Source organism: Coenobita brevimanus, chromosome 100 (genome assembly GCF_032717465.1).
Source record: "Coenobita brevimanus isolate Jiangsu-jjx chromosome 100, ASM3271746v2, whole genome shotgun sequence".
In the NCBI taxonomy this organism is placed as follows: domain Eukaryota; kingdom Metazoa; phylum Arthropoda; class Malacostraca; order Decapoda; family Coenobitidae; genus Coenobita; species Coenobita brevimanus.
Window position 1 is genome coordinate 63,481,075 of NC_137053.1, and position 27,799 is coordinate 63,508,873.

Below are 27,799 nucleotides of genomic sequence, written 5' to 3' on the forward strand. Positions count from 1 at the left end.
GGGTAAGGTTGCAAGAGGCAGACCGACAGAGACTTGAGACAAAGTCATAGAGTACGACCTCAGAGATAAGGGATTGAGTAGGGAGGCTGCTAGGGATAGAGCACCATGGACAGACACCATTAGGTGACCAGGGCTGACACATGCAAGCATGTTGGAAACTTTAAAAGCAATACAAATGATATCACTCTCCATCCCATAATTCTGTGCATTAAGCCTCCTATGCTAAAAGAATTTCACCCTCAGAGGAAGTGGGTACTAAAATGCACTGCAATTCATTTCCAGTTTTACTTAAAAAGCACAAAAAACAGGTCTTGATTCCAGTGCTTTGATATGTTCAAATGGATTAATGATACCTACATATGGAAGAGGGTCCAAGTCAAGCTGAAACTGTTGTATCAATTACCGTTATCATTTGTGGGTCTCATTCTTCCATAAAGAGAAGGATAGTCTATAATTAACACTCAGTATTATAAACACTTAGGGACAGGGATCTGCTGTTTAAAAATCTGAGCAACCACATCATCATCATCATCATCATCTTCCCCACCTCAAAATGGGAGTGAGACATGACCATGAGAAAAAAGAAAAGGGAATAAACAAAAGTGGAAGAACTTGCCTAAAAGTATACTACCAGAGGCATTGTGGTCACAGAAACCAACTTATAAAACGGAGAATAATACTGGAGATATCCTAGAAGAAAACAAATCATCAACTTGTCTCTTCATGTGTAACTTGCCTTACTCTGTTGAACTACAGTATATACAAACTGGTGATGCTGCTTCTCATTATCAGTAGAAACTATAAAATATAATTAATGTATGCTGTTTATTATTAAAGCTAATGCTGCTATGACTCCTGCCTATCATAAAAGCTTAGTGTCCAAGGGACAACATAAAATGCAATATTTTGCATTCTGAATGCTTAATTTTCTGTACATTAGAGGTAAATAATATCTGCTGTGTACTTAAATATACTGCACTGTATAAATAATGAAGCATTATCACAATACCCTGGTAAAATACTAGATCCTATAGCATGATATTTATGGTCTGGATATCTTGACACAGAACGACATCAAATCTGTGATTCACTTAAAAAGTTATAATATAGGACGTCATTTAGGTGACCACCAGATGCTTATACAGTATGTATACAGGTGAAGGAGATGCCTGCCTGATAATGGATTATAAAACTCCTGCCTGATAATGGATTATAAAACTATCTTGATTAACTCACTGTAGGGAAGGATGTTGCTTATTACAGTCAGTCCTCATTACTAGTCAGATATGTACCATACAGTATTCTAAAATCCTGTATCTTAATTTTTTCCATGTAACTGGTACAGTAAACTGGGGTACACTGATACATCAGGTTTATAAGTAACAAGGCATCATTAATATGCAATATACTGCAATCCACTAAAAAAAAAAAAAAAAAAAAAAAAAAAAATATTGCAACAAGGACTCACTGTATTCAGAAAGACTGCTGTCCAATAAAATGGTATCACTGATAAGAACATCTCCCCCATCACACACGGGGAAACCAAAGATCATCACTTTCCGGAATGCTGGAAAAGGCCTACAATCCACCAATACAATGTTCTCTTCAATGACTGACTGTATGGATGTTTTGTTACAAGTAATGTTATTTGTGAACCATATCTGCAACTATTCCAGCAACCTTGTACTTTTCACACAGGCTTGTATGCCCACCTTCAGAGTCCAATACTCTAATCACATAATCACGGGATAACACTCTCTGTCCATGATGTGGTGGATAAACACTCAGTCACTAGCAAAATATTAACTAATACTTCTTGTTAACATCACTGGATATATAAGACAGAACAGTGATTATTATCTACAAAATGTAAATTTCTACGTCAACACAAAATCTTAATTATAAATTATTAGTACAACTGTTGTAAGAGACTCAAATGGTGCTAACAGAGGAAGGTATATACTGCAGTATTATTGTCTCAACATATTTCTAATCACTATACATTGTATCTCTACCTTAATACTGTACTTCAGAGTAGTGTAAATCTGATATAATTCAAACAGAAACAACCACTTGACCTAACACACCTATGATTATGGTACCTATTTGAGCAATTCATTGGCCCTTTCAGTGTTGTGGATAACCTTACTTCACACTGTGTTTGGTGATGCCTGATTCTTTTATTCATTGAAGAAAACCTATAGTAGTCATAACTTGTAGTAAAATTGCACCAATTTAAAATTTTCCTAAACGCCATGGCTCACCTGTTACCCAGACTGTATATAACAAAGATGCAGATTAATATTACTTATTAATACTAGTGTCATTTGCTATCATATATTGCACCTGTAAAGGACCATTCTTAGATACATGAATTACTGTACCAACTTCATGGCATAGAGACCAGTGGCACCCACAATCACAAGTATACCAAGCACATGCCTTCGGTGAAATTCATTAGCCTAGCTTTTTTTTTTTTTTTTTTTTTTTTTGTAAATCAATAAGTAAGACAGCCTTATTACATTTTACTACTTTGCATCCCATTAAAGGTAGCAGCATGATGTGAGGGTGTTAGTTTTTGATGGCAACATGATAAATTTAGACCTGCAAACTCCATAAACTCTGCATAGATTCAATGGCCAAAATTCAACCCATATAACATATACACAATGGTTTCCACTTGTTCTGAATGTGTTTTACAAAACTATAGGTCAGGCAGATCATTTGGTATTACTTTGATATGTGAGTGCCAATACTGACTAATGAGGCTGCAGATGCCACTGGTGACCCAACTTTGCAGCACAGGGCAGTGGCAAACTCCGGAATGCCACAGACTACAAGTTTTTTTTATTTTCTTCTTTTTTTCTTATTACAGAAGATGAAGAGAGGAAGGGGGGGGGGGGAGTTGTCCCTTGCATTCTGAGTGTTTCAAGTTTGCGATTTTCACGTTTAGCAACAGGTTAGAAAAGGTACCAATCCCACGCATTTAGCGACTGTCTTATGCGTTTAGCAATGTATGGCATGAAATGCCTTGCCCATCCGCAACCAGACCGCCATTGTTATCACTGTTGCGAGCATCTGGCGACCTTGAGTGTTTTTTTTCTCACAGTGCCAAGCATCTGGCATTTTTTGCTGGCGAGTAGATGTATACCCATACAGTACTGTATCTGTATAATGCATTGCTAACACATTGTGTTTCATTTTCAGCACTTAAAGTAGGAAATCGGGGGTCAAAAGGGTGACTTGGAGGATGAGCACAGACTAAATGATATTTTTCCCATATAAAGTACATTTTGCATTTCGCAATTTCGCATTTAGCGAAGGTTTCAACAGACTATTTAAATCGTTAAACACGAGAGACCACTGTACATACATCACATTACAGGTATCCTCCATTTGTAAAAAAATAATCTGTAAAAGTTGGACTTGAACAGCTGTGTAAGAAAATAAAGTCTCTCTCTTCAAACTGATTTACCTCTACTATACACACATAATGTGTACTTCATTTAATATGTTAGCACATCCTCCCAAATTGGCAATGAAGTCCATTAGTCTTAATTTTTATGATTAGGTGACCAATTTCCTCCTCTGAACTTTAAATACCTCTTTTTTGTGGCATAAAAACCATCCTGTTCCTATAAAATGCCTTCCAAAACCACTCTGTATTCAATAAAGTTGAAGGTCAGCAATGGGAGTTATAAGTTCTGGGTTTGAAGTGAGTGGTGACTCCCCAGTTGCATCAAGTGTTGAGTGCTCCTGTTCACATAAATCGAAGTGAACCTCATTTCTGTGTCCATTATCAGTACTACCTTGTAAACTGGTAAGAGTACTGCATCAATGCATTTATAAGCCACGACACACGATATATGATATGACGACACTGTAATGTAATTAGTAAAATAAAATGCATAACATCATTAAATACAATTAATCTTATCCAGTATCGCATGTTCAATGTGGTATGGTTACTGCAATTTCAGAGCCTAAAGCTGCACATTTTCCCAACAAAATATCTGAGTGTCTGACTCTGAGACATACCATACTGTACTATCTGTCTGGTGAAATAAAGAGCTGCACATCAGTCTCAACACTGTATGCAAATGGTCCTGTTTCTCGCACTGAAGTAAGTGATGATGCCTCTTCTTATTACAGGGCAACTATTTATAAGAATATCTGGCACTGATTACAGTGGCAGGGCCTGTTCTTATTACATGATGACTATTTCAAAGAGACATCTTATGACACCACAGTTATGAATATCGATTCATATATATATATATATACTGTACTGTATACTTTGCCTTCTTACTGTTAAATCAGATAAAACTGATTGTCATATCAAACAGTGATTCAATTAAATCTTTTAATCTCACAAGAAATGACCACAATTTATTAATATCAAGTCCCATTACATAGGGTCAAAGTATTTCTCAGAAGGCAGTACTAAACAAAGAAGTTTTACTCCCTAAATATTATATAGTGTATTGGCAAGATAACCGAGAGCTATCTTAAATGCTGTCAGAGTACACAAACCTATTTCATAAACTTACAAGATGTTAAACATTAAATACATCAGGACCATATTTCTTCACTACTAGAGATGAAACTACGGTACGATGCAGTATGTGTAAGAGGGAATGTTAATGAGCACATTTCTGTGTTCTGCCACAAACTACAATTACTGTATAGCTGATGAAGGGGAAAAAGAAAATCAGGTACAACAAACAGAAATTAGGTACATTCTGCTCTCGTCGTGTGCCTATAAAAAATTAGGTCGTCACCTTCATCTTTGCCATCAGAATTTTAAAGGTAGCAGTAAGTCACACAAAATCTAATTTACAGTCATCAACATCACCTCTTTTTCTCACCAAAGGATAGGGTGAGGGAGAGTCCAATAAGCATGGAAAGACAAAACACAATAACGGCAGAAATAATTAACAGCATTATAGTATGTACCATATGTGCTGGCGTATAAGTCAACATTTGACGCATTAAAAAATCTCTCAAAAACTAATACGCTGAGCATAAAGTTGTCGATAGGTGGCAGAGACAAAAATAAGGCCGTGGCATATACCAAAGAAGGGAAGTGACACTACCAGCAAGCCTACAGCCATAAGGTAGCCTACTAATTCTATCAGGCTAATCTTGTACCATAACTTTTATGACAGATCAAAGTTTTACATACTGTATAGTACTAGTTCTTACCTGGTAAATTTTTGCAGCCAAGACAAAGTGTTAATAAAATCAAGTCATGGTTACCAGTAATTCCTAAAGCGTGAGGCATATCCTATGCTGTGCACCCTTCCATGAATGTAAACAAACACCAACTGGGTACCACCTATTCGAGATGGTAAATCTGACAAGGTATTACCATAGGCTTTCCATGAATAGAAACTGACATGCGTTTTGAACAGTTTTGCTACAGTGATCGGTTGCACACCACATCTGTAACGGTCATGTAATAAAAGTTCAAAGTAACTGAGTATTTTATATTTTCTATAACTCTCATCTTAAATGTCAGGACCAACTGCCTAGCCCCGGGCTTCTACGCTCCACATGGGGCAACGTAGGATTGGATGATGGATGGATGGACAAAGATAATATAGAAAGAATGACTGAGTTGTGGAAATCACTGGCATGGAAACTACCATAGTGGAGTCCAACATGGTCAGCTGATAACTTGATACAAAGGCAATAACAAGCTCAAATTTACAAACAGGTAAGGAACATCAGTTTATGAGTAATAACAAATGAAACTTGGGCAATGGTTTAGCAGAGGCATGATGCTGACAAAGTTACTGGAGGAACCAATTCTAGCACCTTAACCTTATACAGAACTGGACTTCATTAGCACAATGTGTCTGGTGCTTGTAAACTTTTGCATTTTGGTTCTAATGATGTCAGTTGTCTGCTGGTTAACACATACAAATTCTTGACAGTCAGATGGAAGTGGTGCAGCCTTATTTGGGGGGTCAATGTATCCGGTGAATATAGGTCTTAACGTGAATTACACCTAAGAATTTCAGGGGTCGCCTTATACGCCAGCATATATGGCAGATACAAGAAAGTAATTTTGCTTACTTGCTCCGTTGCTGTAAGGTTTCTGTCATGGAACCCTGAAGCTTCTAGGAAAAATATTGCTCAGTGTGGCTATGTTACTGATGCATCTTTGCTGAGTAAAGTTTGGACACTGGAGCAGTTGATGTTCAGTGTTGTCTGTGTGGTACTGGCATCATGGCTAACTCAACTTCATAAGCTAATACTGTAATGTGTAGTGGAAAAAAAAAAAAAAAAAGTAAATACCAGCGTTATATAGGGGTGGAATATGTTTTATATATAAATACAACAGTACACCAATTTTTCCCACACTAAACTAGATTAAGTGTTTGATTCAGTTATACAGGCTCATAGCTTGATTTGAAGGAAATTTTGTACTGCATATACAATACTATATATTATTTAGGCTAACCTGTTGTGATAGTATAGCATTACAGAACATTATGGAAGCAAGCTTTTGGTAGGCGAAGGTACTGCTTTATTTCATCAGAGTTGGATGGAGCACAGTGCTTAGGTGCCCTCTTAAATTTCTTTCGTATACTCTTCATCATCTGAAAAAAGGAAACTGCCTTTAGAAATTAACAGTATGCACAAGAACTAAAACAATCACAATCATCATCTTATCACCACTTCTATCATAAGTAGTGGAAAGGGGGGAGGGATGGGAGAATAAGCTATCTGTACTGTATATAATCTAATGTACTGATAAAAAATTTACTCACAAGTCAATTAATTCCTTGAATCCCAGTAACATTTTTTTTTTTTTTTTTAAGCTTGTTTTTGCTGCTATCATACAACTTTATTCAACTCAGGACAGACTCTTTGGCCCCTATTCTCTTCAGTTAAGGAAGATCCCCAACACCTTTCCTAAGTGACTTACTCTGCTTATTTCTGTGCAATATAAATCCTTCCAATATCACCATACTCTGCATAAATGACAAATGGATCTTAACCACTCATATCCAAAAATAAACTACTTAGGTTGAGGTGTTTGGGAGCCTCCTTACCTGACGAGAATAAGGGTCTTTGAACTTGAGAGGTCAGGTAATAGTTTTAGTAAACCCTTCCAATATGAGAGGCCTCTCCTAAATTAAGTATAATTGCATGGTAGCAGCTTGGAAAAAATTTAAAAGGACATCACTAACATTCAAGAAGTTATTTCACTGACATCATACTCTTTCCCAGGAACAAACCAACAACGGGTGGTACTGTGAGATGAGCTTTAGGCTAACTCTGTTTCCCACTAATACCACAGTGTTATATGAAATAATATACAATACTGTACTACTCTCTGATGTAAGCTACAGCGCTCTGAATAGTTAGTCACCTTGCAGTTTGCCTTAGATGCAGTTTCATGAATGACAATACGATGGGGGTAATCCTTCCCGAGAATGCAGCCAAATTTCTGTTGAATCGGCAGTGTGGCCTTCCAAGGTTCAAATACATACTCTTGGGGCAGCGAAGCCAGCTCAGGGACATAGCGCCTGAGGGGAGGGGGAGGAAATCCTTGTGTCAGTAACTAAGTTAGGATTATTTACCACGCTGTAATATTTACTGTCTAATCAGACTGGCCCTAATTCAGATAATGTGCTAATGAGAAGATAAAGAATCATCATCATTATTATCCTAACCTCTTTTTCCCACTCAAGCATGGACTGAGGTAAGGTTCAGAAAGCAAGATAAGAGAAAAACATAACAGACAGAGAACCAGTCAACAGCATGAACACTGAGGTGGGCCATACACTAATTCACTCACCATTAAAGACCCTAGAATCCTGACTCCACCTCACGGGGATTACCACCCAAACATATGTGCTTCACTGACTCACAAATTAGTTAATGAAAAGGGTAACAGGTGCATAAAAGTAACCATTACTAGAATGACAACAGCAATGGCCACTCATCATTAACCCATTCTCACTGGTATTCTCGCCTTTCCACAAATCATGTATTTCAAACAATGTGGGGTCATTATAAATTCCTGTTGAACTGCCCTGTTCCTAAAAATGTCAAGTATTAACAATTCTCAAATCATCATCAACCAAACTCTATTTCCTGGAAAAAAAAAAAAAAAAAAAAAAAAAAAGGGTGGGCGGCTACACATTCATTCATGCAAGCCTTTTAAATTCTCAGCTGCACTACAAAAATGTCATCCACCTTACTTCACTCAGATTGTCACTGATAATAAATCTGTAATCATCTCAAATTCCGTCAAGTGCTGATGAAAACCGTAATATAAATAAAAATTACTTTACCACATACCAAAGGCTCGTCCACACTATCTGGATGGAGATGATGTGGTATTATTATTATCAAAAGTATCTTTCCTCATAATATACCGTAATTTCATTATAAAAAAAAAAAAAAAAAAAAAAAAAAAAAAAAAAAAATGCAGTCTCCCTCTGGTAGCACACTGTAACATGGTAATAATCGTTTAGAGAGAGAGAGAGAGAGAGAGAAAAAAAAAAAATTATACCAATAACAAATAACCATACTTTTAAAGAAAGCTTACAGCATATGGTACTCCAATATTATTACTAAATCACTCTTCATCTACTGACTTTCCATGTACCATCATAATCAAAAGTGGTTAGAGTAGTGATCTGTTGTCTGATGCAAAGTTCAATATCAGGGTGGGGCAGGGCAGTTCAATGTTTTGAATTTCCAACAAATTTTACTGACCTTCCATAACACCCACTAACATTTCAGAAAAACACCACCACTGATACAACTACACCAGTCCAAAATGAGACAGCCCAAGCGTGTACTCAAACAAGGAGGCAGGTATTACTGTAGTGCTGAAGTGGTGACATGGGAAGGGGTCTGACACAAAATGGCTGTTGAAGATTAAGAGAAAGGTTGTCAAGTCTACGCCCAGAGGGAGGGAGACAGAAAAAATATATATATATAGCCCAGAGGACGAAGGAAAAAAAAAAAATAAATAAAAACAAAAACACTACTGCAACTATCAGTACGACAAAAAGATTCCTCACCTAATGTAATCCCCTGTTGGTTCCAGTCTCCTGCCATACTCCACTGGGCAGATGCAGACGGAGCAATCTAACTGACGCTCAAAGGCAGATGAACTGATCCACATCCAGTTCCCGGCTGCTACGGACCAGTCTGCATCAATCAGGTATTTGTAGAATACCTTGAGGGAGGGGGGGGGGAACAAAAGGTAAATAAACACATATGTGAATAAACATCACACAAATAATAAAAAATTACATTAATACATGATAATATTCATCTGATCATTGTGAAAGGAAAATGATGAAATAACCTAACATGGGAAGCACAAGATCATCATCATCTTGACCATTTCCTCAACCAAAGATGGTGTTAGATAGGATCCAGAATCATAAATGAGAAAGTATAAAAGCGGAAGAATGATCACACAGCTTTCCCAGTAAAATGAGCCTTGCATCTCATTCATGTGTCGCTGGAGCCTTCAAAATCCTGACTATTTCTAAAAGTAAACCATTTGCACATGTACCTCTTAAAATTTTTCTTTATAGGTGCACCTAACATACTGTGCAACTGTGGTAAACAGTAATTCTGTTGACTACTAAGACAAAAGGGAATGGTAAACCCTTGCCATGTGCTTTGTGATACAGCCCTCATTCTAGTTCATTTCAATCCCTTGTCAATTCCTCAGCTTCATCAATTTTCATATCTTGGTTTCAAATAAACTACACCCATTTTTACCTCATCTACCTTGTCCCTGGCCTACAATCACTAATATAAACTGTAAACAACCTATGATTCCCTTCACTCTGACATCTTTTTTATTCTTGCTACCTTCAGATGATTGTCTTTACCATAAGAGACACTTTGACCTGGAGGGGTTAGAAATAGTCTTCATTAACCCATCCAGGACTTAAGTACTCCCTTGCATAAAAATGCCTTGTGGTAAAATAAATAAATAAAGAGTAAAAAAAAATTAAAGGATACCTTGAGTCCATCTTCCCATGAGATCCAGAGGTCCCCCCGTGTGAGGAAACAAGCCACAGCCGTGCGACACACATGATGGATCCATCCTTCCTGCAACACCAATAAAACCTTATTACTGTAGATATTGTGTATTAGCACTCTCATGCTCAGGACAATTCTTCAATTGTACTCCAGTTTATATCCAATGATTTTATTTATCCAAGGGAGTCACACGTGGCAGAAGGCAGTAATATTGGTATGATCAACCCTCTCGTGGTGGGGAAACTCTGGTGTTCTATTTCAACAAATGCCAGAAGATTTTATTTAGCTGAATGAGTCACAGTAGACTGAAAATGTTAATAGTGGTACCATTCACCATCTCATGGTTGGGTTGTCTAGTGTATTGAAGCTAGCCTAATGACAGATGAAGTTATTCAACTAAGACTGAGTCATAAGAGGATGAAAAGTTAACAGTATTGTAGAGTTACAACGAAAATCCCACATATTTCTGCAACAAAGAATGCACTACAAACCTTGTGTAGCTGCCTCATGCAGGCATCAATGAAAGGGTATCCAGTTTTACCCTTCTCCCAGGCACTCAAGTGAGCAGGGTTGTTGTACCATGGGATTTGGATACATATGGGGTTGTTCTCCATTTTGTCATACTGCAATGGGAGGGGGAAAGAAAGGATCATCATCAACACACTAAGCCTATTATCAAGTACTCATTTAAAATAAGGGGAGGGTAAGATCCAGAAGCAGGATATGAAAAAGTCTAAAAGTAACGAAGAGAAAAATCAATAGAGTACAATGGGAGTGCACTGGATTACTAAACTGAAATTCACTCCCCCTCTCCTCTCTCCACAGCCAGACCTTGACTGAATTTCATTGGGAATGTTTTCCATACTGGATTACTAATACTAGTTCTATCAAAATTAGCTAAAGGGACTGCAGCTTATGGAACCAGACTGGATCAGATTTCTGAAAAGAAATTTTAACCACACTGCTCCATCTGGGCCAACCATTTTTTCGTTACCTGATCCCAGCTCTACAACACACTCATCTGTCAAATGGTACCCACAATGGTTCCCTCATCATAAAAATGTAACTGTAAATGTTGTATTTTTTAACAGATCACAATTGACAAATGACTTCTTACGTCTGGTGTTACCTTGAAGTGTAAAATAGAATTAATGGGATTAAAAAATAAATAAACAAATAAACAGGTGAATAGTGCCTTTAGTAACAATAAAGAAGTTTAAAATGCTACCTGTGGATTATTGGCAGACATGCAGTAAAAGAATTCTCGCCATATAAGCTGTGCAGTGAGGGAGTAAGAGGCTGGGGGTTCTCCATTATTAATCCTGGTGTAGGTTTCTTGAACATCCCAGTAAAATCTGAAAAGGTGATGAGTGTTAATACGGAATATAATTAATAAAAACTTTCCTTTGCAAACAATTATGTACCCTACATAATGTTGGTAATAATACTGAATCTAAATCAGGATCCCATGCATAAAAAGAAGGTACAATATTTTACTTTACTGCACTTCACTTGCAGCTTGAACTCATCACTAACACACCCTACTGTATAGCGACAGAGTTCAAAGGTCATCTTGGAACGAACAAATGACTGCAATCTTGCATGTCAGTGACTGTAAAAGAAAAAACAGGATTGTTCATCTACCAACAAAGCTTTGTACTGGATCACAATAATTGTATGAGCAAAAACACAATCATATATTGAGAAAAGTTCCTAACTTTCAGTCTTCATACAAGCAATTCACTGCATATTGGTTCATCATAATATAATGTCCTGCTGTATCCATTAACCTTGTTCAAGGTGCAGGATCCTGAAACTAAGCTACAGTACTAAGACCCATACAGTACTCACTTTCTTGTGGATAAGCAGCCGAATCTCAATGCTGCAGACATACTCATTGGAGGGCCAAGGAGATCTGGATTAACTTGGTTTGGTAGGATGTACCCGTCTCTGCAAAGAAATAACAGAGATAATATCATAACAATAGTGATTGTAGCCCAAGGTCCTTTTAAAATGTGGGCCTGGTGGAGTGCAGGTTGAAGCTAATCAACTTCGACAGTCCACCATTCTCCATTTGGGGGTGGGGAGGAAGCTTTGGGACATCTGTATACCTGGACAGTGGAGCTGCTCAGGTATTTCAGGGTCACCACATGAAGGTGTTCCTCACCAGCATCAAGAAACAGAGCTAACTGCAGATGTCAAAAATATCATCATCATCATTATCCATTTTTCTGAATAAAGATTGGGTGAGATAGGATCCAGACATGTGGAAAGTGAATGCATTAATAACTTGCCAGTGATATGAGCCAAAAAATTAACATTTAAGTCCTCAGAATCCTGGTTCCACTTTACAAGCCTAACTATCTGCAGGATTAATGAAGGTTATATCTAACCTCTTCAGTTCACACACTTTCTCTAAAAATGAATGAAATCATCTGGAGACAGCATGATGAAAACATGAATACATCACGTGACTGAAGTAGAAAAGAAACTGACACTAAGAAAGCAGCTATTAACCTGAATGCATCTTCTTCCACTCTGAGCCTGTCCTTCAGGTGGGCCAAGGCAGCCTGTTCCCCTCCAATGTAGACTGGTGCTTCAACCCCACAAGCCAAACCCATCTCCTCAGGGGTTGGAACTTGTGGATATAACTGAAAGTAAATAAAAACATATAAATAAGTGAGATAGCAGGAACTGAAACATTAAGGCAGTTATAACAGCAGGGAGAGTTGAGGCATTAGCTATGATATTACAGTAGGAAGGGCAGAAATGTTTAAGAAAGTTATGAGACAGAAGAAACAGCTGAAACATTTGGGAATTTCTAAGTGACAGTAAGAGAAGCCAAGATATTAGGACATGTATATGAGATAGTGAGAACAGCTAGGACATCAGGACAGGGTAATGTACAGAAACCCAAATTAGGGACACAACTTCATTCTTGACCAGCTCTGCTAATGAGGCAAGGTTATCACTACAAAAGCATCGTACAGTACCTTTAGTCTAAGTGCAAGTTCGTCAGAAAGCTCGCCAAAGATGACATTGTCCCAGACAGGATCTGGGACAGGGTGAGGAGGAGGACCTAACATCTGGGACACTTGCTGCAAAGATAAGCAAGTTATTAATCATCTTCTGTTACTGTTGTTGTTGTTACTGTTGTGGCCCCAGGCTCATCAAAATATACTGAAGTAAAGGCAAGAGCTCTAAATACATAATGTAATAATCCTCTTTTACACTGTATTCAAAATCCTACCATGCACCATACAAAGTGTACAAATGAACTGTGTTCATGACATACCCAGAAAATAAATAAATAATACAGAATTAGACAATTAACTTAAATATGTGACTAGTGTGACCCCTATGGTACTGGAATAAGCTATCATAAATAAAATTCCCAGACATTAGCCACAATTAAATAAGAAAAGATGCATCAGGATGGAGGAGATCATTCACATTACTTTTACTCCTACAACTTGGGGACATCCTACCCAAGCAAAATAAAACAGTTTGATACCAACCAGAATATAACAGCAGACATATCATGGCTGATAACAGTAAAAAATTCTATAAAACTTGGGAAGTATGGTACATAAAAAGCGGAAGCAATGATGATTACCATGAAAGTCTCGTGAGAAAAATTACACCCACAGCATGAGCATTACTTGTTCATTTCTGGATAAAGGATCTTCCAGGTTTCAACTAGTCACCAATTTGTTCTACCCAGATTCAATATAACACTTAAACCTGAACAAATTACTGATATCTCACCACAAACATCTCATAGGTGAGGGGAGGAAGACCTCCATTGGCTTCAATGATTTTGAGAGGATCCCAGAGTGTGTGGGAAACTCGCTCTACCACCGCAATTCCCAGCTCAGAGCACATCTTGCGCACCCCATTGTCACGCTGGTTCCAGATGGCCTCACAGTCCTGGGAAGGAGACAGAGAAATGGTTAGTGAAATGCTTAGTGATCCTTCATCTGAAAGGATTTGCATGAGATCCTAGACTGTGACAGGGTGTAGTCTGTTCTTAATTTCACTGAAACAAACTTTGCTGATCTGCATGACCTGTTGCTATCTCTTTAAAAACATTCCAGCTAATAACATTACACCAGTCCTGAATCCTCTTCACATTACATCTCTGTCAATATCTTAAACACTTTTTTGAGTTCTGTACCTCTTTTCTAAAAATTCTCTCTATTACTCACCTGTCCTATTTCTGGTTATACTTGACACCCTCTTTATAAGAAGTCTGCAGTAAAACTTTTCAGGTATACATGTGACAGTTTACAAACGCCTGCAACTTTCTTTACTCTCCATCTCATGGTGGTAGGTCGTGGCAACCATCATCCACTCACTTGATGTTGTGCTGCCTACCTCTTCCTCAGGTGGCTCTACACTGAGTAACAAGGCTAATGGTTTCATGTACAAGGCTAATGGTATCATGTAAACCTGGAAACCGTTTACAATGCTGGGTGGTAACATTAACCAGGTCACCAAAGGTCAACTAGTTGACCTTTGACAGCCATTTTGGTGACCTTGACCTCGACCCAGAGTGCCCATTTTTGAACTCGTCCAAGATTTTGGCAATATCTTGATATCCTGAAAGTTTCATTATGATAGCTCAAGCCATTCATGAGATATATTGTTTACCCACACACACACAAAGCCAGCCAGCAAACCTCACAACTAAAAACACTGCCACTTGCTCGCTTCACAATGCGAGTGGTAACAATGGGGTGAAATGAGATGACTATGGTGCCCCTGTAAACTGGATATATATAAAGGCCTTGGTAAACAATGGCACAAGCCTTACCATTAATCAAATTACAATATTGTACTGTATTGTCACACTTTAGTGAGTAACTACCACGGAGTGAAGGACAGTAGCAAAGTGGGTGAAACATACACAGCACATAACTAACTATATAGTAATCATAGTCCCCTCTCCAGAAAAAAAAGTTTCATCATGACTTTCCCCTACTTACAGATGTGGTCTGGTAGGATCTAGAAAATCAGGAAAGATAACGTGTGAAAGTGGGAGAATTATATACAGCATGCAAGTAAAATGGGCCAAACCTTCATTCACACATCATTCAAGTCCCCAGAATCCTGGATCCTCTTTGTAGGTCTAACCCTCTGCACAACTGGAAGATGACAGGGACAGAAAAGAAAAATTACCTGTTCAAATGTCAGATGGGTAATTCCAACTTCTTCATGGAGTTGCGTAAATATTTCAATTGCATCTCCCTTGAAGACAAAAAGCTGGGAGCCCACTTCGTGAAGCTGATTATCCAAGTCACGCAGGGATTCGTATAGAAACTGTGCTCTGTTGTACCCTGTTATCTTTGTACCTGCAACACACAAAATATGGTAGGCATGGTTCTTCCTCTTTTGTGATGCTAGAGCAGGATGCATTCCTGTGGTAACACTATATCATCTCATGGTAGCAATTATTAGATAAAGACTTCCTCTAGCTGATGGGGTTCATTATCCAGTACAGTATATATCACACTGCTATTCTAACAAACTGTTTCTCCATCAAATACAAATACACAAAAAACTTCTCAAAACCTTGATATCTTTCATCATTACTGCTTTTACCTGCAGTTTCTCCATCATATATAAACACTGCATAAAATTTATCTGAATCCTTGATGCCTTCCAGCAGCGCTGGGTTGTCATGGAGACGAAGGCCATGCCGGAACCAGTGCACTGACACCTTTGGCATCTCTGAAAAAATCATTTGCATTTCATCAATACCGGTACCGTTAATACTGAATGAACAAGTCCCCCCCCCCCCGACTCTGAGCACAGGCTTCATAGCCCGTTACCATGGCCCAATAGTCCTCCTGTATCCATACACCTCCACATGCCACCACTTTGGCACTAACACCCATCATCCATACTGAATACATACTAGGGCTGTCTCATATAGGACTGGTGTATTGGTATTACAGGGGGTATTTTTACAAGTTGGCAGGTCTCCTGGCAGATCAGTAAAGTCTGCTTCTAACGAAATTCAAATTGTTAAATTGTTCCCTGGCCCAGCGGGGATTCGAAACTGGGTCCATTAGGACTGCATGCCAACACTCTACTGATGTGTGTGTGCTGGGGAAGGGGGGGGGGAGACAAAGAAGGTTATGGTAGATGGGAGGGGGGCATAGAAGGTTATGGAAGAAAGAAGGGAGACAAAGAGGGTTATGGAAGATAGAAGGGAGGTAGAGGGTTATGGAAGACAGTAGTGTGAGGGCTGTGTGGGGTGGGAATTTCAGGGCAGTGATGTATCAGTGCTGCAGTCTTACTGGAATGGAGAAACAGTTCTTTCATTAAATATATACTGGTAATTTAAGTGATTATACAATACATATATTCCCAACTCTGGGCACAGACTAGCCACTTCATTCCCAGATACTTGCCAGTCCTCCTATGCATGACAGGTGGTGACATACCAGTACAATTTCACATGTCACCACTTGGGCACTAATACCCATTGTACACAGTCCATGCAACAACTGTTACACTCAAGACCAGTGTGAAGGTGTTACAGTACTGGGGTTGCTTTAATGACATGTTTGTGGTTCTTGTTGAAGACTGGTTATGAGTTCTTCAACAATATTCAAATATCCCAACTGGGCCCTGATCCACTCAGGGATCAATCTGATGTCCTGTTGGATAATTGGGTGAGGAATGTGTGGTGACAGGGTATGGAGTAGGTGCTGAGCTGGGGTGGGGATTGGAGGACAGCCATGTGTGGGTGTGTTAGAAGGTCAGTGTTTGTGACCCGGAAGCAAGTGAGTGAAGCAGAAGATGAGAATTAATAGTGTTGCCTCCAAGGCATATCCCTTGGCGGTATATGACAAAGTAAAATCAAAGATACTGTATAACAGACATAAGAGGTTAAAGGGGACTCTTTCTCCTTTACTATGAAGGGTCTCTCCTAAGATGCAGAAAGTCATCTGGAGGTAAACAATATTAAACTACCACAGGGATCATTGTATTAAAAGGACTGAAAAGGTTTGATATATGGGTGGGAGATTAAACAGCGCTCCATGGAGGGACCGACAATTTACGAAGGCTGTTTAGAGCATGGCCAATGGGACGAGAATCACAGAATCATCACTACACCAAATAACAGCCCTCATTTAATTCAGGTCTACGATTATATTAATTAGCAAAACACTCACATAACATATACAGCACTGCAAAAGACATTATAAAGTTACTGTAAAACATTTCCATACCATGATTTTCCCAACTCTATCTACCTACCTACATCTAAAGTTCTTAAAGCCAGACTTCTTAATCCTGGAGGGGGTAGCCATGAACAAATCACCTCTGTGTAAAAATTTCCAAATACACACACCATTAATCTCTCTCTCTCTCTCTCTCAAAAAAAAAAAAAAAAAAAAAAAAAAAAAAAAAAAGCAGGAGAAGAAATGGAGAAAAGTCAACAGGTCATAGTGGAGAAAGATGGGTAAGGCATTTATCCTGCAGTGGACTGTATTAGGTTGTTGATGATTTTGTGTGTGTGTGTGTGTGGGGGGGTATGTGCACGGGACAGGGGCTGCAAAACGGTGTGGGTCAGGGTGGGCGTGTGATAGGGAGAAAGAGGGTTATGTCAGGAGGCTGAGGGTAAGAGTGAGGGAGGGTTGGTGAGGGGGGGTGAGGTTAGGTTAAGAGAGGGTGACAGGGGATGAGGTCGGGGCCAAAGAGGACAAAAGATAGGGTGAGGGTGACTGGATTGCAAACAGGAACTGCTGACATCATGATAAAAATTGCAATGGTGACTGTAAACAAAGGAACGATGGTTTTATGGTGCACTCGTAAACACATAACCCTCCCCTCCCCTATCTACAGTATATCCTACCCTTTTTATCCAGTTATATCCTACCCTTTTTAACTATCTATATCCTACCCCTTTTTATCTATCTATATTCTACCTCTTCTACCTAGCTATTGTATATCCTAACCTTTCTATTTAACTATCGATAGCCAGACGCCTCAATCCCAGAGGTGACAAGGAATAGATCGCCTCCATGATGGCCTGTCTTCTGCCATCAGACTGCTCTTGCTCCAACTCACACCACCCTTATCCATTTATCTCCTCAACCCATGCAACCAAACATTCACTATACCCTTCCTTCTCTCTTCCTAGCAATTAGCTTCTCAGTGTTTGGATAAGATTTTTTTTTTAGTTGCACAAGAAATGCGCGTCAATTTACGTTAAAAAAAAAAAAAATCCTTCCAGTGACAATATAGATCAAAATACACATCATGTTTTCTCTCTAGGCCAACCATACTTTAGGTGTTTATTAAATTGCCTTCCTCTTTCTTTAATGACTAACCCTTCACTACCTGTATTACCCCCACGTAGTATACATGATTTTGCAGGACAGGTGGAACTGGGGATAAAAGTGTGCCTAAATCGGTGTTTCTCTTCTATTTCTCACTTTTCTTTGGCCGGGTTATAGTGCTAGGGTGAGAGTGGCCTGATTTTCTCTGCTCACAGATGATCCTCCCTGATATGATGCCTCAAGAAAGAAAATGAAGACTGGGGAAATGGAAGAACGGGAAAAGAAAGAAAGGATGGTGAAGAAAAGATAAGGAAAGCAAGAAAGGAAAAAGGTGAAAAAGGAAGAAAGAGGAAAAGAAAGAAAGGAAGAAGGTGAGGGAGAGAGGAAAGGAAAAACGATAAAGAAGAAAGTATAAAAAAGATGGAAAAGTGAAAAGAAAGGAAGAAGCTGAAGGAAGGAAGAAAGGGGGAGAAAGATGGAGGAAAGTGGAGAAAAGACGAAAGAAAAAACAAGGAATTAAGTGGAAAAAAGAAAGGAAGAAAGTGAGGGGAAAAAAAAAGCGGAGGGAAGTGAGGAAAGGAATAACGTGACATACCTCAAGTGTTAAGCACAGTGGAACAGCAAGCCAATTTTCTTCTTGACCTTGAGCAACCGCCACTCACCTACTGTACAGGCTCACAGTCGCCAATCTCATTATGACACCCTAACCTTAAAGTTCCCCCTCATTAACCTTAGAAAATGGGAAAAAAGCTAAAGCTTACAGAGGCACTTGCTTCGATTAAGAGAATATCATCAAGCGTTTGGGGGGGATAAAAAAAAATCGAAACTGACAAATAAAAAATAATCGATACAAATGCAGTAATAAAATATATAAATAAATAAAAAAAATAAAAAACCGGGGATAGGACTCGCCTCTTCCGTCCAAGGAAATATTTTGAAACTTACAAAAAGACTGTGACGAGGTGTGGAGGAAGCTGATAATGCGGGGAGGTGGAGGAGGAGGAGGAGGAGGGGTGGACGTTGGGAGAGAGAGAGAGACTGGGGGGAGAGGATGAGGGTGGGGGACAGGTTGGGGTGTGCGGGAGAGGGGGATGAAGGACAGTGGTGAGCCAGGCACGTGACTGCCGCTCACATGTTACAGTCTGGAACTAGACAGCACTTAAAGGGCGCATACCTCCGTCAATGCAATTAAAAAGGATTCGAATCCGTAGAGATATTGTGCGGAATAAATAGGATCCCGATCCGTGACATTGTGTGGAATACATGGGATCCGCATCCGCCCCCAAATTTAATCCATTGTTCCTTGACCCAAGGCCCACTCTTCCACAAAATTTTATTGAAATTTACTGAGAACTTGGAGATATTGTGCGGGATACATAGGACCCGGATCCGCCCCCAAATTTAATCAATTCTTTCTTGGCCCATGGCCCACCCTTCCACAAAATTCCACTGAAATTCACTGGGAACTTTTGGAGGCATCGTGTGGTCAAACACAAGTGAATACATAACCTCTTCCAACTTCGATGGGGGAGGTAACAAAAACATTCATCACCACGACCATCAATACACTACACAGATGTTTATCTATTCATCAATACAACCAAATTATACACTGTTTATCAGCTTATCCACCTCTCTGCACATCAAATATACACTATCTATCTGTCTCTACACACTACAGTAATTGCACACTATCAACCTTTATCTATCACTACGTCCATCAAATATACACTACCGGTATCATTTAGTTCATCTATCTATCTATCTATTTATCTATCCATTAGTACAGCTAAAGCTACCGACAACCACAAAGCCAATTAACGCCAGACTCGGCAGTGGTTAAGGATAAATTGGTTAACTCCACGTAGCTCATGTCTTCACGGCAATTTCTTTCGCTTCCTTCATTTTTTTGACAATTTCTTCTACATCCTAAGCAAGAAAGGAGAGATACTGCGCAAGAAATCGTGTAAAAGGATGTTATATCAATAATAAACATGAATTCACTGCACTCTCAAAAATCAGTGCCAAGATCTACGTATACCTGGACTTGTCGATTCATAATGTGACTTCACTTTGACTGGCAGGGTAAAATGATTTATGGATAGGACGGAACAACAAACAACAAAAGGTATATTCAAACATCCAGATCCCAAGGAAAGCACTCCACGAAGATTTTATAGTTCCGGTAACGTAGTAATTCTGCGACGTACACTCCATAGATAGATAGAGAGAGAGAGAGAGAGTACAGGGTTAGTCAATTCCCCAGTCCCATCAGATGAAGACAGTGACTGGCTAGATGTATTCGACCTCCCTGACATACTGCAAAGCCTTACAAATCTGCACGGCTGCCTCGTCACTCTATCCTGTAACCCCCCACCCTCTCTCTCTCTCCGGGGATTTACACTTATCCTTTTTCAAACACCAAACCTTTTATTATCAAGTCCTCTCTCTCTTCAAACCTATGACGTATTATTCTTTTTACCATCAAACACTCTTATTCATTTTCAGCCCCCCCCCCCTCTCCACCGCTTATCTTTCATTGTACAAAAGACTTTATAGTAGTAAAGATATTAGTGATGTCAATTTCTAGCCCTTTCAGATAAAAAAAAAGGTTATTCGAAAGCATTTTTTTTTTTTTTTTACAGATGAAGGAAGGAAAAAAATTACTGTCATCGTCCTGAAGCTGTTAACCTCTTCAATATGGCTTCCTACTTAAATGTGATTCTTGTTATAACCACGATTCCCCCCCCCCCATCTTAGAAGCGATGTTTTGTTTTGTTACAGGTTACTGAAGGCTTTATGTAATCTTACCTAGTTCAAAAGCCTTCCTTGAGCTGAATAAAATCGTCTGGTGGGAGTAATTATGGAACTATGTCATCGGAGTGAAGGGGTTAATACTCTACTTACCACTTTTATCAATACAATGCAAGAGCCGCGGTGTACAATAAAATTACTTATATCACTATTATCTGAACACAATGCAAGTGCCGCGGTCTAAAATACAAAATAAATAAAGCATACGGTAAAATACGTCTCTCTCTACAATACAGTTTTTACCATCAGCATCAAATTATTCAAAACTACACTTCATCTACTTAATAATCAATTGTAAACTATTATACCAACACCAACACCTTATTTAAATGTATAATATTTTACCTTCATGATGTCTAGTCAAATGTATATTATTAGTTATTATTATTACAGAATTATTATTATTATTATTATTATTATTATGCCAACAATTCAATATTTATAAGGAGCCTGCATACTGTAATTTTTCCTGCTACATATTCAAAATTCAAAGATACATTGTACATTATTTTTCCGCCATCTTTCCTGTATTCAAATATATGCCTAAAAAAAAAATTAAATGCAAATAAATGCTAGTTACTTTTCTCTCGCGATGCCGTCGATGTATTGAGCGTTGTCTCTGCTCCTTTGGAATAATAAATCGATGAAAGTCAAGGTTACACACACACACACACACACACACACACACACACACACACCCTTCGTAATTTTTTTTAATCCTCACGCCCCCTGACCCCTACCCCAGGTTCCATCCGATTGGAGAGCCTTGACCCAATGGACCACCAGGTGTCATTTGGTCATATGGTCACTACCCAGCGTAATAAATGGCTACCTTAGTGTTACAAGGAACTATATGGTTTGCCACTTCGTGCAGAGAGAGAGAGAGAGAGAGAGAGAGAGAGAGACTATCATGAGAGGATGAGGGCGCCCTCGGTCACCACAAACCACCAAAATACACGGAAAAGAATAACTGGTTTAAGAGCCGTGTGATACATACTTGCGGCAGAGGATACCACAGAAGCGAGCAGCACCTACAGTATGCTGCCGCACCAGGAAATACGCGCAGCCGAACGTGGAAAAGCGTGAACAGCAGCAACCACCGCTCCAGAGTGAATACGCTGACGCTCCAGTGCCAGCAACCCCTCCACAGGGAATCCTTGCCAAACGTGTCATACCGCACTTTATTCTGAGGCGTCTTTTGTATTAATTCCTGTTATTTTCTTAAAGATTTACTTAGTTACACCCCCGACACACAAACACAAATACCCTATCCAAACGTTAAAAAAAAAAATAAAATAAAAATAAAAATAAAGTTGAGAAGAGGATGCCCCTCGTGCCTCTATCACTGAAGGATCCTGCTCGAATCACTGGAACAGTACCGTCTACACAAATCACTTCGGGCGATACAACACAGGCCTACATCTACTGTCGCAAGGTCAGTTACCTTTGTTTTAATGAAATTCAAATAATTAAACTGCTTCCACTACCTGGCTGCGATCTATTTTGTATCATTTTAAACAACGGCTCGCTTCTCTAACACCTGACCACCTCTGACCTCTCTTTGATGAGAGAAGACCCACATTTGTGAAGGATGGAGGGGGAGAGGATGACCCATATGCTGGAGGATGAGGGAGAGGTGGACCACGTCTGGAAAGGTGAACCACGTTTGGAAAGATGGAGGGGGAGAGTGGCACCCCGTCTGGAGGGATGGAGGGGGAGAGAAGCACCCCGTTTTGGAAGGATGGAAGGGAAAGAGGAGCAGAATGCCCCATTTTTGGAAGAACAGAGGGTGAGAGGTCTGTATTTTGGAGGCATGGAGTGGGAGAGGAAAACCCATATCTATTTTGGAAAGAATGGTGAAGTATTCAGTTTCTGGAAGCATGGAGGGAAAGGAAAATCTGCAGTACATTTTGGAGAGATGAAACAGGAGAGGGAGGGTTAAATAAATAAATAAATAAAATAAAATAAAAATAATGCAAATCTAAGTATGGGGTCTGCTATCATTAAGTGGGTTAAGCTGCTCCAACCTGATGTGGCCCATAAGAGTTTTGCTCTAATAGTGCTTACTGCTCACACAATGCCACCCAGGGCTTGGTGACTGGTCACTTGTCTTTACATGTTTGGACAAAGAAGCTAAACTCTGGGTCTCTATGCTCCTCATAAGTCAATAAAGGAAGAAGCAACAAAACAGCAATGCCACTGTTGCTGTTGCCCCAGATCCATCTCAACATGAACCCAGTGAACTGCAGGCGCTTTATTCCTCTAAACTTATCATCCTCCTTTTGGGGGATAGAAACAAAGCCATGGGACATTTGTATAACTGGGCAGCAGGGCCACCAGATTATGTCTGACACCGCAGGAAGGCATCTATCTTCAGTACCACAGAAGAGTAACAAAGGAGAAAAGATATATCACAGGCAGCACTAACTGATGGTAATGCAAAAGTACCGGAAATTTGAATGGGCAGTCTGAAAGAGGAGATTTGTTATGTATACTTCTTACACTAAGAACTGAAGAATGTTTAGGATTGTCTGAGTTCATCTAGTGACCTTCATTTAAACCAATTTATCCAAAAACTTCTCCAGAACATTCTTATAAGACAATAAAACCCTCTTCATAATTAGTTCAAATTCTGATGAATATTTCTGTAAGCTATTATTCTAGGAGGTCATAAGTGCCTGTCACCAGGCTCAAGAGGGAGCATAGAGGGCAAATCATATAGTTCATAAAACATTGCATACTATTCCCTGGAATCAGATGATATATGGTAATACTGTATATTGGTTTATTATAAATGACATCCATGGAGCCATTGCTGTTGCATTACCCCAGTTTGTCTAGTCAAGCTGACCCAATGATCACAGATAAGCAACTGCTTTTCTGGGGCCGTCCCATACTGTAGGCACAGTACAGTACATAGTACATACATCATGTAAGGAACCAACATCCCCTTGTGGTAGACAGTGCCTCACCAGGGTCCTTCCCCAGTTGAGCTGCAGGGAAATATGAGGAGCTTTGGCTCCCAGGTGGATGTTGTAGCTGTTTTGCTTCATCCAGTGAGCACAGCACCACCACATAGAGGCTCCTCATCAGCACTCCATCCTTGGACTGATGTGGTTAAATGCAATCTTCGAAGATCTTTCAAACTGAAGGTTATACAGTTAAGTATATTGTTTCTAATCTCCCTATCAGTACTGTATTAGGGTTCTCTCCTAAGCTGAATAAAACTGTCTGGTAGCAAGAATCAAATACAAAATACATATAAAATCATCTATAAGTGAATAACTATCTATCTATCTATAGCCCGACGCCCTAATCCCGCAAAGGGTGGCCGCAGACAAAACGCCTCCAAGTCACTCTGTCACCCACCATTTGACTCCCCTCCCCCCAACTCACCCCCCCCTCCCTCATATACCTCTCAACTCCATCCCTCCACCTCATCCTCGGTCTACCCCTCCCTCTCCCTCCCTCCACCTCACCTACATACACCCTCTTAGTCAGTCTTTCATTCTCCATAAAACCTGTGCAAATTAATATAACCCCTCCAGTCTGGTAAGTCTCTCATAGTCTGAACAAAATCATGCACACACATGTAAGAAGAATAAAATTAAAAAATGCATGACTGGATTGAAGACGTTAAGGTGAGTAATACGTCCCATCCCAAGAGTTGCACTGTATGAACAATAAATCCCTACTGGTATCATTCCTTGGACATCAACCCTTATGGCCCACATCATGTTAAAGCATCTTAATCCACCACATCACCAGGCATCATCTGCTGGTATTGTGCTACTTTGGATTATTGGTTTAATATAAGATTTTGAAGGATTTCCTATACAGAGCTGCTCCCCTACTTACAAACTTCTGTGGTACAAGCTTTTTCAGAAAATTGATGGACCCTCAAGGTACCCCTACTTCTGAAGTTTTGGGACACGAACCTTTTATTTTGGGAATTGCATGACCCTGAGGGAATTTCTGTATAAAGTTGCTACCTACTTACAAATTTTGGGGGCATGAACTTTTCCTGAGAACTTCAGGACACTAAAGCTCAAATACAGCGGACCCTCATTTTATGATGAACTGGTATACATTATAACTGAATCATCTGTACCAAGTTGCATTTTTCCCCGCACCACTTTCAGCCCAAGAACATATTTTCTAATGTTAGATATTAAAGTTCTGAGGGTATTTTATGGTATTCCCTACTAATGAGGAGAGTCTATGTGAGTGACGTAGGGGGGGGGAGGGGGGGAGGGAGACCAAGGATGAGATGGAAGGATGGGATGGAGAGGTATATGAGTGAGGGTGTGTGTAAGCTGGGAGGAGGGCAGTGAAATGATTGGGGACAGTGTGACATGAAGGCGAAATGTTTGTGGCCACCCATTATGGGATTAAGGAGTGGCAATAGACAGATTGATAGAACTACTTTAGTCCCTTGAATCATTAAAAAAAAAAAAAAAGGAAGGGGGAGGGGTCCTTAGGTGGTCTGAGGTTAAGCTACCATACTTCAAATAATCTGAGGGTAGGAGACCAAACTACTTCCCTGGTACCATTTCTATGATGGAAAGGCTTCTATACATCCCTTAATCTTGACCTACGGAGTATGAAAAAAGAGCCGTCTCCATCCCTACTCTTACTGTATATAAATTTATGTTTACCTCCATTTACCAGCTGAGCAGGCTGTGAAGCCTATGCCCAGAGTTGAACACTAAAAAAAAAAAAAAAAAAAAAAAAAAAACAACAACAACAACTGGATCATCTTTTCTGTCACTCACCATTATCTCCCTTCTCTATACCGGTACATTATTTAAGAATTTACTGTTAAGTGACACTCACAAAACTGCACCATTCTGCAGAAGTCCCATTCACAATTAACTTCCTCAAACCATATTTTTTCTCTTTCCTCGAGACAATCTGATTCAGCTGTAGAGACACCTCTGGTAAAGAAAGGGTAAATGAGGACAATGTCTGACCCATACAGTTTGAAAAGTCTCTCCAAAGCTAATTAAATGGTCTGAAAGCAACACGACTAAAATGAAAAATACACCATCAGTCTAAGGAGGTTAGCAAACAGCTTGGCATCATTTGCATACAACACACCCGATTTCAGAAGCTCCATCCCTTAATACTCATCACCAGCTTCACTCCTATTACAGTAATTGTTGCAGAAAAGACATAACACGTAAAATGATGGTTAAGAAATGGCATGGCATCATCAAACATCATATTAGAGAAGCTCCATCCCCCACTACATCACAAGATTCATTCCCATTAATTTCAGTGGGAAAGAAAAATATGACATAAAATTATAATGATTGATAAAAAATATGAAAACTGCAGTGCATGAGACTATATTTTGGAATCAGCCAAACACTCAACATGGTAGCTACACAAAAAAGTCCTATTCCATAATGTCTTGAGTTGCTACCCACATAAATGATACCAATACATGAAAATAAATAAATAAATATATGAATAAAGAATAAATGAATAATGGGAATAGGGGAATACTGAGAAAGTAAAGGAGAGCATGAAACATTTATAAAGTTGTGCTACTATATACAGGTATAGCATTCTGTGACTATTGGTATGTGGGGAATAAATGTTCCTGCTTAGGTGAATATGATAATTATGCTGGTATAACCGTACAACACGAAATATACTAAACATGTAAGGAGTATGAACGTTTAGTACATTTCTTGGCCACATATTACACTGCAACATACTAAACAATGGTGAGGGGGCTACTTTATGAGTTTACGAACCTTCAGCCACCTCATTTCATTTTTTTTTTTTTAAGGCTTTACCTTTTACTAAATAGGTTCCATGGATATCACGCACTTTCAGGAGGTCCATTTCTTCATTCCATTAATTTTCACTGTCGCAAACAAAGCCTACCTCTCTAGGATTCCTAACCTGTGAATAAATTTACTAAAAACACTAACCCTCCACAGAAACTATAAGTGACCTACCATATTAGAATGCCCTCTTCACGGAGAAATCAACATAAAAAAGTGGCAGAAAGGATGGCAAAATATATGGAGAGCACTTAAAAGAATAATAAGCAATCAGGAATAGGCTACCCCTTCTTAAACACAGCCTAATACGTGCAATCTCCTACAGGACATTATATATACAAAAATTACCTCTGATGGACTGGTATAAATAAAGGGGACGGGACAACCAACTATCTGTGCAAGTAAATTATTAATTGCTCTAACCACGATATATATTTATTACGTAACTTACTGATAGTCCTGGGAAGGACGATACAGCACGATGAACAAAGGTTATCGGCTTCCTAGATGGACATGGCGGTACATTTTGATCAGCTTTGCCATTACGAATACGGTACAACTAAATAATTCGGATTTTAGGGCTCCAATGTGCACTAATGGCTTTGTAACTCATCCGAGTCCCGCCGTCTGCCATTACGATTTACGTCTCAGCTGATGGCATAAACACAACCAATGAACACAAAAAATAATGAACCCTGAAGGCATTGCTTACTTATTTGGGTCCAGAAAAATGTAAATCGAAATTACGTAATAAAGAAAGTGGATAAAATACTTATATAATGTTGTAACAGAATAAAACGGGACATCACTTTTAAAGAAGTTAGAGCGTCTATCAATCCATTTTCTCTGCTTTAACTC

General features: G+C 39.3%; 1 protein-coding gene across 1 annotated transcript; it reads right to left on the bottom strand.

Moving 5' to 3' along the window:
- Positions 1-5,526: 5,526 nt before the first annotated feature.
- Positions 5,527-27,579, bottom strand: cry (circadian regulator cryptochrome). Its single transcript, XM_080284227.1, has 13 exons — positions 27,393-27,579; positions 15,637-15,765; positions 15,214-15,386; positions 13,801-13,962; positions 13,026-13,130; positions 12,550-12,683; positions 11,884-11,982; positions 11,261-11,387; positions 10,524-10,655; positions 10,012-10,101; positions 9,051-9,208; positions 7,385-7,541; positions 5,527-6,608 (listed from the first exon to the last, which is right to left on the bottom strand). The coding sequence occupies exons 2-13, from the start codon at positions 15,761-15,763 to the stop codon at positions 6,489-6,491; spliced, it is 1,584 nt and encodes a 527-aa protein (XP_080140353.1). The 5' UTR covers positions 15,764-15,765; positions 27,393-27,579; the 3' UTR covers positions 5,527-6,488.
- Between the last annotated feature and the right edge of the window lie 220 nt (positions 27,580-27,799).